The sequence below is a fragment of the Branchiostoma lanceolatum genome, chromosome 9 (assembly GCF_035083965.1).
Source record: "Branchiostoma lanceolatum isolate klBraLanc5 chromosome 9, klBraLanc5.hap2, whole genome shotgun sequence".
In the NCBI taxonomy this organism is placed as follows: Eukaryota; Metazoa; Chordata; class Leptocardii; order Amphioxiformes; family Branchiostomatidae; genus Branchiostoma; species Branchiostoma lanceolatum.
This window is the reverse complement of record NC_089730.1, coordinates 7,459,681-7,473,528: the sequence shown is the minus strand read 5'-3', so window position 1 is coordinate 7,473,528 and position 13,848 is coordinate 7,459,681. Positions and strand designations below refer to the sequence as shown.

The following is a 13,848-nucleotide window of genomic DNA, read 5'->3' as shown; positions in this document are numbered from 1 at the left end:
CGGGTCCGCTTAAAAACATTCTTAACTCGTCCATGGTGTTTTTTTTTGTTGATGGAAGCTTGCCTAGCCTGGGTATCATCCTATGTAGGATCATGTAGTAACCACTGGCTCAATCGTTTCGCTTCCTAACCGTGATTATAGCAAGCGAAACGATTGAGCCAGCGGCTACTACGGAGGACGGTACCCAGGCTATGTTTTGCTTACATGTTTTGTCCCCTTGTATTCCAGTATTAGATGGGAATTTTCACGTTCTGTGCTTCAACACTGTGGCCCGTTATGCCCTTAAATTTCATCCGAGGGTAGCCAAACTCCAAACGGTTTCATGTCATCATAAATAAAGTATTACATTTTCATCAGTGTTAACGACGGTCTGAACATGAATGATGCATTGTATACATGAAGGTTTTACCGTTTCCGCAAAAATCGTCTTTCTCGCTCTCTGTGCGTGTGTGTGTGTGTGTGTGTGCGTGTGTGCGTGCGTATGTGTACATGAGTACGTATGTGTGTGCGTGAGTACGTATGTGTGTGCGCGCAGGTGCCCGTGTCTCCCTCTCTCTCACTGACACACAAACACATACACATTCTCTCTCTGTGACTATGTCTCTCTATCCCTGTCTCTATCTCTCACTCACATACACTCTCTCTGTCTCTCTATCCCTGTCTCTCTATCCCTGTCTCTGTCTGTCTCTATCTCTCTCATTCACTCACACACTCACTCACTCTCTCTGACTCTGTCTCTCTGACTCTGTCTCTCTATCCGTCTATTTCTGTCTGTCTGTCTGTCTCTCTCTCTCTCTGCCTTTCTCTGTCTCTCTCTCTCTGTTGACGTTTGATACAAACTGTTTTGTTTTGCATTCTTAATCTTCATTCTTCATTTCCGTAAAGCCTGTCTATCGAGTGACCATATATTATCATTCTAGGCCATCTAGCTCTCCTTTTTTAAATAAGCCGATGCCCAATCCTGAAGGAAATGTGGTAAGAAGTGATAATAACAGTGACCAGGGACAGGAGACGCCCCTGAAACTGGCCATGATCTGTATCTATTTAGCCGGACGGTATAACCGCCCTTCGGCGTAAAGCCCCTGTCACACTTGTGCGTATATACAAGCCCGCATGAGTTGCGTATTAACATGTTTTTGGTTTAGGTTAAGTTTACAGCCGAAGAAGTAATTTCCTTGATTTGATAACTAGACTGCTCAACGGTGGGTCAAAGTAGAAAACAACTTCCTTCCCGCAAAGTATACTTAGACCAAAAAAATGTTACTGCGGAACTCATGTGCACTTGAATATACGCACAAGTGTGGCAAGGCCCTAACACACCAGCTTCACATGCATGCAGGTTATAAAATGCACGAAATGAGTAGTCTATTCAGACCACTAAAATTTCTCTAAGCTTACAGACAAACAAACGACTATTCTTCTTTTAACTACCAAAAACCCACAAATTTTACAAAAAGGTGGGACATTAGGTCTTCCGTTGCTTACAAAGGAGAAGTCAAAACCCTTCACTAGTTATAGACAATTACGTTTTTATAATTCAGTTAGCCGCTTTTATACTTAATTTGTACCCTGTTCTTTTACCTGAAACAGATGATACCTCCACAGTACTTGGTGGCAACAAGTTCCCCTCTAAGATAGCTCACGGGAAGAACGAATTTTTGAACACCTCGATACTGCGTTGATAACTCTGGTTCATTTGTACTTCAAGGCACGATTATTTCTTGTTCGTTTCTGAGCTGATACCAGCAACCAGTTATAATTTTGCCCACTGGTTTATCCGACATTTTGTAACCTCCGTTGATATTAATCCGCCGGGTTACATAAATCCGCCATATCTAAAACCAGTGGGTTTGAGAGATCTCTAGTGCAGCAGCGCCTAGGTATGCACGGTTTAGATATACATGAGTGCATTATACTGGGGGACGTTGGGTTGGAGATCTTTTTGGACGTACCTTTTTAGGGTGGCGGAATTATGTACCCTGGCGGAATTATGTTAATAGATGTTATATCATACATAGGACATTTTTCTCTTCTGTCTTGTAGTGTCATCTACTGTCGATCTGTTTTCATTTTGGTGACACTAGCACCAGTGTCGTAGTTGCTCGTACAGGTACTTGGTTCTGTACTATTTAGTCCAGTTTCTCTCTCTCTCTCTCTCTCTCTCTCTCTCTCTCTCTCTCTCTCTCTCTCTCTCTCTCTCTCTCTCTCTCTCTCTCTCTCTCTCTCTCTCTCTCTCTCTCTCTCTCTCTCTCTCTCTCTCTCTCTCTCTGGCCACCTAGCATTGCTTCTTTTGAATAAGCCGATGCCCAAACCTCAAGGAAACGTCGTAAGAAGTGATAGTAACACTGACCAGCGCAAGAACACGCGCCAATGAAATTGGTCATGAGTCTTGAGATAATTATCTTGGCTCCGACTACAGTATTCCCTGGGGAGAAATACCTGTGGGACTGTCACGCATAGGAGCTGCTTGTTGTCACTATCTGTCGGTCTCGTCCTATCGAACTGTCAATCTTCATTCACGGAGCCGTCTGATTGGCTGAAAAGTCTGACGTATAACAACATTTGTATACGTTTGGGTATTTAAGAACCAGCGAGAGGACACTCAACAACTTTGTACAAGTGGATCGAATAAAGACCACAACCTGCACCGAAGCTTTCGTTGGAAGACCGACTAACTAGCAAAGGTAAGTGTACCTCCTATGACGGGTTCTGTTTTCGTATATATTCAGTCAAGTTAGCTCGAACGCTGACACTATACCTGTTCTTTGCTACTTGTTCTTTGCAGTGCTAATCTACAAAAATGGTGCTGCACAGTGCGTGTCAATATAGAAAAACTGGGCCAAATTGAACATCCTGTTTTTCTGCACGTTAGATACAGATATTAGGTAGGATTGTAATATCTTTTGGTGCCGCTTGCTACAAATACTAAGTAGCCTTCTGAAAGCATGGCAGCGATAGACAAGGCAAGACACATCCCAAGCTACTAACAACGTTGGCACCGTCTTTAGGGCCCTGTCACACTTGTACGTATGTGCAAATCCGCATAAGTTGCGTATTGACATGTTTTTGGTTTAGGTTAAGTTTGCAGCCGAAGAAGTAATTTCTTTAGTTTGATATCTAGATATAAGGTACAGATATTAGGTAGGATTGTAATATCTTTTGGTGCCACTTGCTACAAATACTAAGTAGCCTTCTGAAAGAATGGCAACGATAGACAAGACAAGACACATCCCAAGCTACTAGCAACATTGGCACAGACTTTATATCCCAAACCAAAACCGTCAATATAAGAGTAATCCTGCTATTTACGGATATGTGCGCCTTGTATTTTGTAAACATATTGAGCTGTTTTCGTAGATCAAGACACAAAGGCAGGGTGTCCAACCAGTGTGTCTGCATAACCCTACTGGGACACGCGATGTTGTGGAAAAGATGTATTCATCGGCCAAATTATCAAATTGGGGGGGCGTTTTAAGGACAAAGAGCCTACTTTACACCTTTGTCGTGACAACTACGCCTATAAAGTCATTTCACGCGAACACAGACAAAGAATTGTTTAATCTTTAAAATGTAATCGTGCGTTCAGACATTTCAAAAATGCATGACCTCAAATTGGTTCGTCTTTGCGTGTCGTGGTCTCGTGAAAAAAACATGCTCACGCGGTTATTGAATTTGAAGCACTGAAATTATACACTGAGAAGATGTTAACACATTGATACGAATAGCTTCACAGCAAAGTAACTCAAGGATGTAATGTTATATATTTCTAAAACTTTTTGAGTTGTTTCTTTGATTGAAAGCATAATACATGTAAGTTACCCCTGTAGAAAGGTCATGATCAAGAATTACATTTTCTGAGTACCATTAGTATTTTACACCCTGTAGGCTGTACTGGAAAAAACCCTGGTGGTAACATTTGAATATGTCATGTTGTTTTTCTATCGCCCTTTTCGCATGCAACCAATCATTGATTACGATACCTTGACACTACAGACTTGACACTAGTCTTCGTTGGCTTTATACGGCCAACTCTGGAATATGCATGCCCTGTGTGGCACCCAGGTATTACTAATGTCCAATCTCGAGCGATTGAGAATGTACAAAGAAGAGCTTGTCGTATAATTCTCGGCCCTGACTTTGTTAGCTACAGCATGTCACCGAATCAATTGTCACTGCCATCTCTATGCAACAGACGACACGAACTATGTGCAAAGTTTGCTACCTCCTTGTTAAGCTCCACGACGTTCTCCAATTGGTTGCCTCCAAACCGTGTGAGTCTCCATGGCAAGAACCTAAGTTCTAAATACCAGTTAACGCAATTCAAATGTAGAACCGGTAGATATAGAGAGACTACACTACCGTACCTGGTTGACTTTCTCAATAACAAAGCACCACAGATAAGCACTTAGTAAGTATATATTTTAAATTGAGTCTTGTTAATTAAGGTATGTGATGTTTTATTGTATGTATATCTGTTCGCTTTTAAACTGATTGTAAGACATACTTCAGTTCAGCCAATAGGCTGCCTTTGTATGTTGTGTCATGGAACGACAATAATAAACCATTCATACATACATACAATCTCTAAATTGATTGTAACGAAATTGATACGTTTCAGACGTTGGCAGGTCAGTTAATCTTTGTGTATTTATCACGGATATAAGTGAGTAAAACCACAGTAATTTGGCTCTCTAGATGACGGAGTTCGCCAAGAATTGTCTGACGGCTCACAACGAGCTGCGCGCCAAGCACGGCGCCCCTCCGCTGAAGCTGAGCGACAAGTTGACGGCGCACGCCCAGAAGTGGGCCGACCACCTAGCCAGCACCGGCAACTTCGAGCACAGCGAGGGGAGCGGGTATGGGGAGAACATCGCCATGCAATGGAGCTCTGGAGGCGCTGACGTGCCAGGTAAACGTCTGTATACTACTCGTCTGTCGTAGCTGTCAATCAAAGGTAACGGGGGCATCCGATTGGCTAGAAGTTTGGCACAGCCAGGGGGCCGGGGCGGGTATGGGGAGAACATCGCCATGCAGTGGAGCTCTGGAGGCGCTGATGTGCCAGGTAACGTCTGTATAATACTCGTCTGTCGTAGCTGCCAATCAAAGGTAACGGAGGCATCCGATTGGCTAGAAGTTATTGTGGTGCCACTAAGAAAAGGGTGCTCTTTTTTTTCTTCAGACAAACGATATTTTAAAAAAGGCTTTCGAATTGCCAGATAGCTGAACAACGCACGGGTCTACTTTGTTTTAAGCTTTTTTAACCGCTGCTCATCTTTGCCTGACACCTCAAGTTTGACTGGGTACGTAGAACTGATGATTCTCTAATAACATTTAGCAGTTGACCAATCGCTGAACGTTCTATTTCCGTCCCTCCCAGCCCGTTCGTTCGTGCAGCAGTGGTACAGCGAGCTGGAGAAGTACGACTTCGGAGACAAGAGCGGCAACTTCCAGCCTAGCGCAGGTCAGGAGCATTTTCTTTATTTGTCCAAACATACTAGTAGCTTACAATCATCATCATGTCGGGCGGGTTGCTCGGACTTGGTCGACCCTCTCTCTCCAGTCGCTATGGTCCGCCAATAAGTGCTCTACGTCTCCAGCAAGTTGCATTTGGTCTATGTAGGTCCGTCGGGGTCGCCCGACACTGGAGTGTCCATGAGTTGGTGTCCAGAGTACGAGTTGACTTACAATTAAGCTCTTGGACCTTCAGGCGTGAGCCTCAAACGTTAACGTTAGCGTCAAAATAACCAAAACTTCAAGCGTCAAAAAAAAGTTAAAAAACTTATCAAGAAAAGTAGGGGTGATATGTGCGCTTGGCTAAATACTGTAGCAAAGCTGCGCTGCACAACAAGCTTAGCCTCTACGAGGCTCCGCGGATCGCTGGGAAAATAATAGAAATTGGCCAAATAGAGTGAATAGTATGCTATAAAGGGAGTCGGCTACGGAGAGATGGTCCAATCTGCAATCCTGCAAGTGAAACCCTGGCAAATATTCCCCCCATAGCCGGCGTAGGGTAGTCCGGTAGAGACTACTACTAGCTAGCGAAGCAAGCGCCATGCCTCGTCCTCAGTCTGAGCGAGTTTTGACCGCTTTACTTTATCTACTGCAGGCCACTTCTCCCAGGTCGTGTGGAAGGGGACTAAGGAGCTCGGAGTGGGCGTGGCTAAGGACGGGAAGGGCATGTCTGTGGCGGTGTGCAACTACAACCCGGCCGGCAACATGCAGGGAGACTTCGGCGCCAACGTGCAGGCTGAAAAATAGAGAAAACAACTCCAGAGAAACTTCGCGAACAACTGCAGTAGTCTCCATATCAGACTTCTTGGGATGGCGTACATAGCCTAGTATCCTCCCTAGCTGTCTTCGACTAGCGTTTAACATTGACACTTCTGTAAACGTAAGTTGAAACTTGGCTAGCCTCTTGTCCATTTTTACAACAACCTCACTACAATACATATAATGCAATTACCTGTAACACTACTTGTATACTGCTGGGTATCTCTAGTTAACACAAGGACATTATATCCTTGGTTAACATTAGCCATCCCATAGAGTCCGCGGTCGGTGGAGACTTACTTAGAGGAAGTCGCGATAAATGTAACGCTGAACCTGCAAGGCTGAACGAAAAGCACCGCAGCAAAATGTATGAAACTGTTCTACTGTTACCTTAAAGAAAAAAATACAATACACATTTGTGTGATGTGGTGTCACATAGCAAGACAGTAGAGCAGTTATTACATATGTTATTTGCTACTTTTTTGCCTAACGCATGTGCTTAAGCAAGCTGGATTAGCCAAATCTTCTAAGTAATCCACGAAAGAAGAAGAAGGCGTAGTATATAGTACTTTGCACTTTCGTACTTGATCCGTATGGCAACAACAATGAACAACAACCTCTATTGCCAACGGTTTCCTTAATCAAATAAAGCTACGTTTATGTCCATAACATGTGTCTTGTAAGTTCTTTGACTGTGTGGTTCGAAAGTTTATAAAATTCTATCAAGGTGTGGAATGAAATAGTGACAGAGAAATATGATTGTTTTCCCTTGCTATGTTGACCAATGCTTGGGGAATAGTCATACTCTTATACAAACTTACACACTTACGCATTTATCACATATCGACAATGACGTTTCAAGAGGTAGAACTTTAAGTAAAAACTTTGTTTTTTTAATTTCAGAGAATTTAGAACTACATCTGACGATGGTTCGATTGTAACGTCACAGTACGTTTTTTTCAAAATGCATGAAAAAAAGGAATATTTGCAGTTTCGAAAATCACATGACCCTGCCGACTTTTTGCTTCGGTCCCATTTCCAATTCGGGGCCCGGCCGGGCAGCTTGTGGGGACGAAAAATATGATATAAAAGACAAGAAAAGACACAAAACTTGAAAAAAATTACTCCTACCCATATGTTGTGTATTTTCTTGATATGCATTTTTTATTTTATTTTTCGTTCTCGTAAACAGCCCGGCCGGGCCCCGGATTGGAAATGGGACAAGCCACAATGCTTTAATATCGACCTCACCTCTAGAACCCATTCTTTTTTGCTTTATGATTTATGTTTAGTCCGTTTCCAACGGTGTCTACCCCGCCAACCGCGAAGCGGACTGACGCTAGCAAGACTGGATTCCAGGCAGAGGTTGGTGGCGAAGGTCGTGACCGCACTCCCCACCAACATCAACTACAGTGCTTCGGGATCATCTGAGGACACCCCCACCCCCCCCCCCTGGACGTGACATCCAGCATGCTTGCATACACCACAATGCACTACAATGCAAGCATGGCCATGTTCAAGATGCATGCATTGCCATGCTCGCATACACCGTACCACAATACAGCATAATGCAAGCATGGCATTGGCTGCTGCATGGCTATGCAAAAGTCATGACCATGCAAGCATGGCCCACATGGACGCAGCGAATTTGGTTCAAGACCCATGCATTGTTGCTTTGCTTGTTGCCTTGACTCATCTCGGCTTAGTTACTGACACATGCAAGCATCCGTTGTACGGTATTTTCCATTACAATAAACTAAAAGGCCGGGTTTGGAATCTATATGAAGTTCTGTTAAATCAACATCAACTACACTGTACTTCGGGATCATCTGAGGACCCCCCCCCCTGTATGTGACATCCACAAGGAGGAAATGCACAACTAGTCCTATCTACAGTGTCTTATGAGGACATGAGGAAATGAGATAAAGTGCCTCAACAGATTGTGAAGACGTTGTTGTCTCGTAAGAGGCGCCAGGCCAACAACCACGCCTTAAGAAGCACAACATAGATAAGGAGTGACCACAACTCCGTTCACCATGTAAACATCATACTGTGGAAACTTAGTGGTCATTCAGAGTGCTAGAGGAAGCGGCGCTCACATCACTCCGGAAACAAAATGAAGCATCTTAATGGTATGTAAATTTAATTACAAGCCAGGAAGAATGTTAAGTGGCAGTAATTACAGGCCGTACCATTAATTACGCCTCGCGTGGCTTTGTTGACATTTGCTTAAGTGTACCATATCAGACCAAAACAAACTGGAAACACAAGTAGTCTATAAAATAGATGAGCGAGAAGTCTTTAAAGAAGGAGTCGTTACTTTTTTCAAAGGCACATTAATATTGTTATACTAATTAGTGTCCCAAGCCACTGTGGTGACAACAAAAAACATGAGCTTCGAAAAACGATGGACATGAATAATAGTGAATATCTTATGATATAACTAATCCTTGAAGTAGGTTTTTATGAAGAATATATATTTCTATTTTCTGCCTTCATTCTATACTCTGGAAACCTCATAAACTTTCACGATCGGTACGTGTAGTTTTAGATAATCTTAGTACTCGAGAAAGAAAACATCATAACTTAAGATATGTGCTTTAAACTTTTAATGCTTATACCCGGGTGCATCGTCCTTACAAATACGATGACACCTGGCGTCTACGTTATTGTCAGTCACGTCAGTCTTGTACACTGATGATATGCTTATTCATTCAATATGTTAAATTTTGTATAACGTGGGAGTCAGTGAATTTGACAGAAAGTGTGTGTTTCCTTCAAGTGCCATCCTAGTAACCACCACAACCCCCTCCCCCCCTCAGTGCCGCTCATTTTGCCCCCTATGGTTAATGGACTACTCCTTATTATTGCATAGAATACACTGACAAATCAGTTATGAAAATAAGAGGATTCTACTGTAATACGTTCCCTTCTTGGGTGGTCAAACTGATCATTTGTACCAAGGACGTTTCTCCTTGTTTGTGCCCAATTTCAGCGGACTAGGCTTTCGTAGAATTCAATAAAAAAATCTATATTACGTGATTTCTCTTGCTTGGTAAACAACCTATCTCAACAAATACAAACATTTATACGCCGAAGATTACTCTTTAATGACGTTAGAGTATAGATCCATAGTTATAGGTCACCTGTACTCTCCAAGCAGAGGTTGGTGGGGAAGATTGTGATCTTCTTATCATATGCCCCGTTTTCTGTCCGAGTTGTTGACGAGTTCGGACAAAAAACGGGGCATAGTATAAGAATGTCACAATCTTCCCCACCAACCTCTGCTTGGAGAGTAGGCCACCTGTACGAACAACTACGACAGTGGTGCTAGTGTCACCAAAATGAAAACAGATCTACAGTGGATGCCACTACAAAACAGAAGAAAATGTCCTATGCATGATTTACAAAATGTCTGATAAATTGGTGACACAATTATAGCTGGTAGCTGATATCAGCTCAGAAACGAACAAGAAATAATCGTGCCTTCAAGTACAAATGTACCAGAGTTATCAACACAGTATCGAGTGTCGTTATCAAAAATTCGTTCTTCCCTTGAACTATCTTAGACGGGAACTTGTTGCCACCAAGTACTGTAGGGGTAAAATCGCTAGATAGTTTTGAACAATTCTTGCAGCTAGATGTGACATCGTGGGTTCCACAGACATGACCCGTCAAGTTTGAACCTCTCATGCCTGCCTCCCTGAACTCTTGACTCGCCCATCCCGAACAATGGGCTTTGTTTACCATCGTGAGAGTAAAGGCATTGACTTTCTTACTAGCCTGACATATTTCTCCATCCTCCACTTCTCCATCCTCCACATCCACCAAATTTTCTCGCATCTTACTTTGAAAGCCATTTTGTCGCGAGAAAAGTAGAGTTTCAGATCTTCATATTTTTTTTCGCGAATCCTCAGATCTACATGTACTAACGTTAATACATGTAGGTCTGGAGCGGGACTTATCCAGAACGCTGCACAACATAGTATACTTTTTCTGACAAAAATATGTATTTCTGAAACACATGATTTTCAGTTTTTAGAAATAACTGTTCATTAGCATCTCCCGATTTTCCACTTTCCAACTGCACAGCGACATAAGAAAAGTAAGACAGGCGCAGGCTGACGTTTTTATAGGGCACAGTCACATTCGTCGATCGAACGACATGTTCACGACAGACGACTAAGGCTTTCTTGGGAAAGTCGTTGATTTGTCGTACAAAATGCAGCTCTTTTGTGACGGAAAATGTTCCCGAAGATCCTTTGTCCACGATTAGTTCTGTGTAATCTCACTGAATATCCTACCACACACAAAGAAAAGAATCGTACGACTGGTGTAGCCTCGCCTTTTGAATAGCTTCCCTACTACATTATGTACATGAAGTATTCCGTTCACGTTTGTTCGACATTGATATTTGTTGTTTAACGACCAATTTGTTATGCTTTCACTCTCAGGTACAAAAGACTGTTAGCTCAAAATGCGATCGTTGTCCCTGAATGAACTCACCTGTGTTTAGGTGTATAGAAGGCCACTCTCATGGCTGCAAGCTGAGTTTCCACGGTACCGTAAGCTTCTACCCCCGCCTGGCAAACTAACCCCACCCCGGGGATTTTTGCCTGCCTGAAAACAACTCATCATATTGCTCAGGGGGGTTCAGACAAACTTTCCTCGGGGCATCTTTGTTCTGGTGCCGTAGAGCTAGCCTGTGTAGGCCCTGGGAACAGTCTGGATTCCAGGTTAAGTTTTAGGGGAAAATTGTCGTCCCCATCTAACCCAAAACATCGCGTGTTGTACCTGCTGTCTTTTTTGTTTAAAGTCCTTGAACCTCGAGTTCGGGGCAAATTAGGACATCAACCGTTTTGCGGTCAAGGTTCTTATTAACCGCACCCCCTTCTGTGTATCGTGTGGTGAGAATAAACGTCCGAATCCGTCCCACACAGACTCTGATATTAAAAGTCAATCAACTGCACTGAACCACTAGACCAGACGTAATGTGTAAATCTACAGCAGATCTACACGGTGCCAAAATTGTATAAGCTAAGCAGAGAAGCTCCAGTCAGCCAGAGAAGGTCCAGTCAGGCGTCTCTAGCTGACTCGAGCTTCTCTGGCTAGCGTAGACGATTTTGGCACCGTGTAGATCTGATTGGAGATTAACGCAATGTGACATCGACTAGGATGTCGCCGGTTTGATTTCTAGACGCACTAGTGCCAGACCGACAGACGTTGTATATGTGTCCTTAGCAAATACACTTCAGTATGCGACTTTCCTCACCCAAGGTACACTCCAAGCAGAGGAGTGGGTCCGGCTGGTTTTTGACGTGTTTTAGGCGTTTTGTCGGGCTTTCTACTTTGTGATGTTTGTTTTTTTTGGTCTCACCAATCCACAAAAAACTTGACAAAGTAGAAAGCCCGACGAAAACGCCTAAAAACACGTCAAAAACCAGCCGGACCCAGTCCTCTGTGTGAAGAGTAACCCAAGGCGTAAATAGGTAACGTTACCTGACATCGGTTGACGAGGTAAAATGCACTGTGGAAGCTGGGCCCCGCTCTCCGTATCCAAGACCATCCACTGCATGCCCGTCCGGCCGCAAAAAGGGCATGGGACTACCTTTGCCTATATATAACCATCCTTTCCTGTTTTCACTTGGCTAGTCAAAAAAATCAGCCCCAAAGTGACGAGCTCAACAGCATACATTTGTAAGGCTACATTTATCCTGTACTGTTGGTAAAAGAATAGATGGAGATGCATTATATTTCTGTAACGAGAAGAATTTGGTCAGGGCCACAGAGAATGGAACAACCCCACCTGCCTCGCTATCTTTTAAGGAATGTTCAAGAATATTTGAAAAAAAAACGTAGCTACGTAGCTACGTAGTCCATGTATAAGCGAAGCGGACTAGTTATACCTGTGTTTGTAAATGTTTAAAACTCGTGTCATAGATCTAAGCTTTCTCTTGAAAATTTTTGGATAAGACGCTGACATGTCATGTAAGCTAAACGTAAGATCTTCATTTTGCAAGGCTTTAAAACCGTTTTATCTAAATGTCACGTCGATACACGCCGAACAAAGAATGAAGACAAAGTTGAAAACAGTCGAAGAAGAAGTAAACAGATAAAGCCCCCCTCCCCACCGCAGGCACCTGTCATGACACTTGACCTTGAACGTCCTGCTCTCGCTGTCAAGGGGTTGATCAAGGTCATCGTTAGCTGGGTTTCCGGTACATTGAAGAATTCCGTTTGCTAATTTCTTTGTAAATATTTAAGAAAGCTGAGCATATTTTACGGATAGTTTTACGTCTTTGATTTTGTCCATTTCCTTTAAGAAGGTTGTAAAGTTCTAAGACTATACATTCAACGTCGATGAAGATTAGACATCCAGGTAATAAGATACACCAAAAAAGCAATTACTCAAACAACTGGAAAATCATATCCAGTTGTTTGAGTAATTGCTTTTTTGGTGTACTATACATTCAAAGTCAGCACAATGAAAGATGTCACTTAACGTTTTAACACCTAGGCAATATGTATTGACAGGTATACAAAGACGAACAGGCAACTGTAGATAACCGACGTGTCCGACGACAACCTGCAGATCAAGACTACGTCGCTAGATGTCGCTAAATGATCTCTTTATGGTCGACAGTTGCTCCTCAGAATAAGAATAGCCGTCGTTATCTTTTTTCATTGAATTGCTCTAAAATGGTAAATTTGACAAAGCCTCTGTTTTTTTTTTCAGTTTAGCCAAAGCCCTGACCAAATACAATAAAACAATGGCTTGCTAAAGAACTGTAAAATATGTTATAGTCTTCAGAAACCGTTAGGACCTACGGGTACCTATAGTAATAATAACACACTGACAGTTTAGTCCCCCTCCAAAACGAAAAGTCTATACTATAGCTAAACATGTTAGAAAGCCATCTAGTGGGTTCAATACAGTCTCGCCAAACATACATTCACTCATGCTCTCCTAAGGCTTACAACGGTTTTCACATGGACATGGAGAATTTCGTACTAACCCATTTATCAAGCGACCTCGAACCTTATCAAATACATGTTGCTACATGGGTGAGGCTGTAGAACCTTCGTATTTGCCGGCACGCCAGGTCATGAAATGGCACTGTAACCGTCATATTGGAAATGGGTACCTTCCCTATAGAAACAATGTATCGAATTTGAAAATGATATAGGAACTATAAAGGTTTCTGCAATAATTGATGATTTCGGATAGTAAACAAAATGTAAAATCCCTCAAAATAAAGCTGTATAGATGTTTAAATTTGGTTCAAGGCTCCATATTTATTTCATTTTGTGTTACGGAAGGAATATCACATAAATTAAAGCGATGCTCTAATTATTTCCGTAATTAGAAAAACACCGCTTCGTTTGATACTTTTTTTCTTAATATGCTCTAGGACTTTTTTGAACTTCCGCCAAAACGTTCTTTTTGAAATTGTTCTTTCCAGTTGCATAGTGCAGTCTTGCGTTAAATTAGTTTAATGCACCTAAACAGAACATGCGGTATTTGAACGCAGCAACGCATAAAAACGTTGCCAAAGCGATAGAACCCAAAGAACACAC

General features: G+C 42.5%; 1 protein-coding gene across 1 annotated transcript; it reads left to right on the top strand.

Moving 5' to 3' along the window:
* Window positions 1–2,555: 2,555 nt before the first annotated feature.
* LOC136441743 (Golgi-associated plant pathogenesis-related protein 1-like) lies at window positions 2,556–6,937 on the top strand. Its single transcript, XM_066438195.1, has 4 exons — window positions 2,556–2,684; window positions 4,696–4,909; window positions 5,378–5,461; window positions 6,107–6,937. Exons 2-4 carry the CDS (start codon window positions 4,696–4,698, stop codon window positions 6,256–6,258), a joined length of 450 nt encoding a protein of 149 aa, XP_066294292.1. The 5' UTR covers window positions 2,556–2,684; the 3' UTR covers window positions 6,259–6,937.
* The last annotated feature ends 6,911 nt before the right edge of the window (window positions 6,938–13,848 follow it).

Coding starts and splice junctions, on each gene's coding strand:
- LOC136441743 (XM_066438195.1), top strand. CDS start 4,696: ATGACGGAGTTCGCCAAGAATTGTCTGACGGCTCACAACGAGCTGCGC. Junction 4,910..5,377: donor TGGAGGCGCTGACGTGCCAG/GTAAACGTCTGT, acceptor CGTCCCTCCCAG/CCCGTTCGTTCGTGCAGCAG. Junction 5,462..6,106: donor CAACTTCCAGCCTAGCGCAG/GTCAGGAGCATT, acceptor TATCTACTGCAG/GCCACTTCTCCCAGGTCGTG.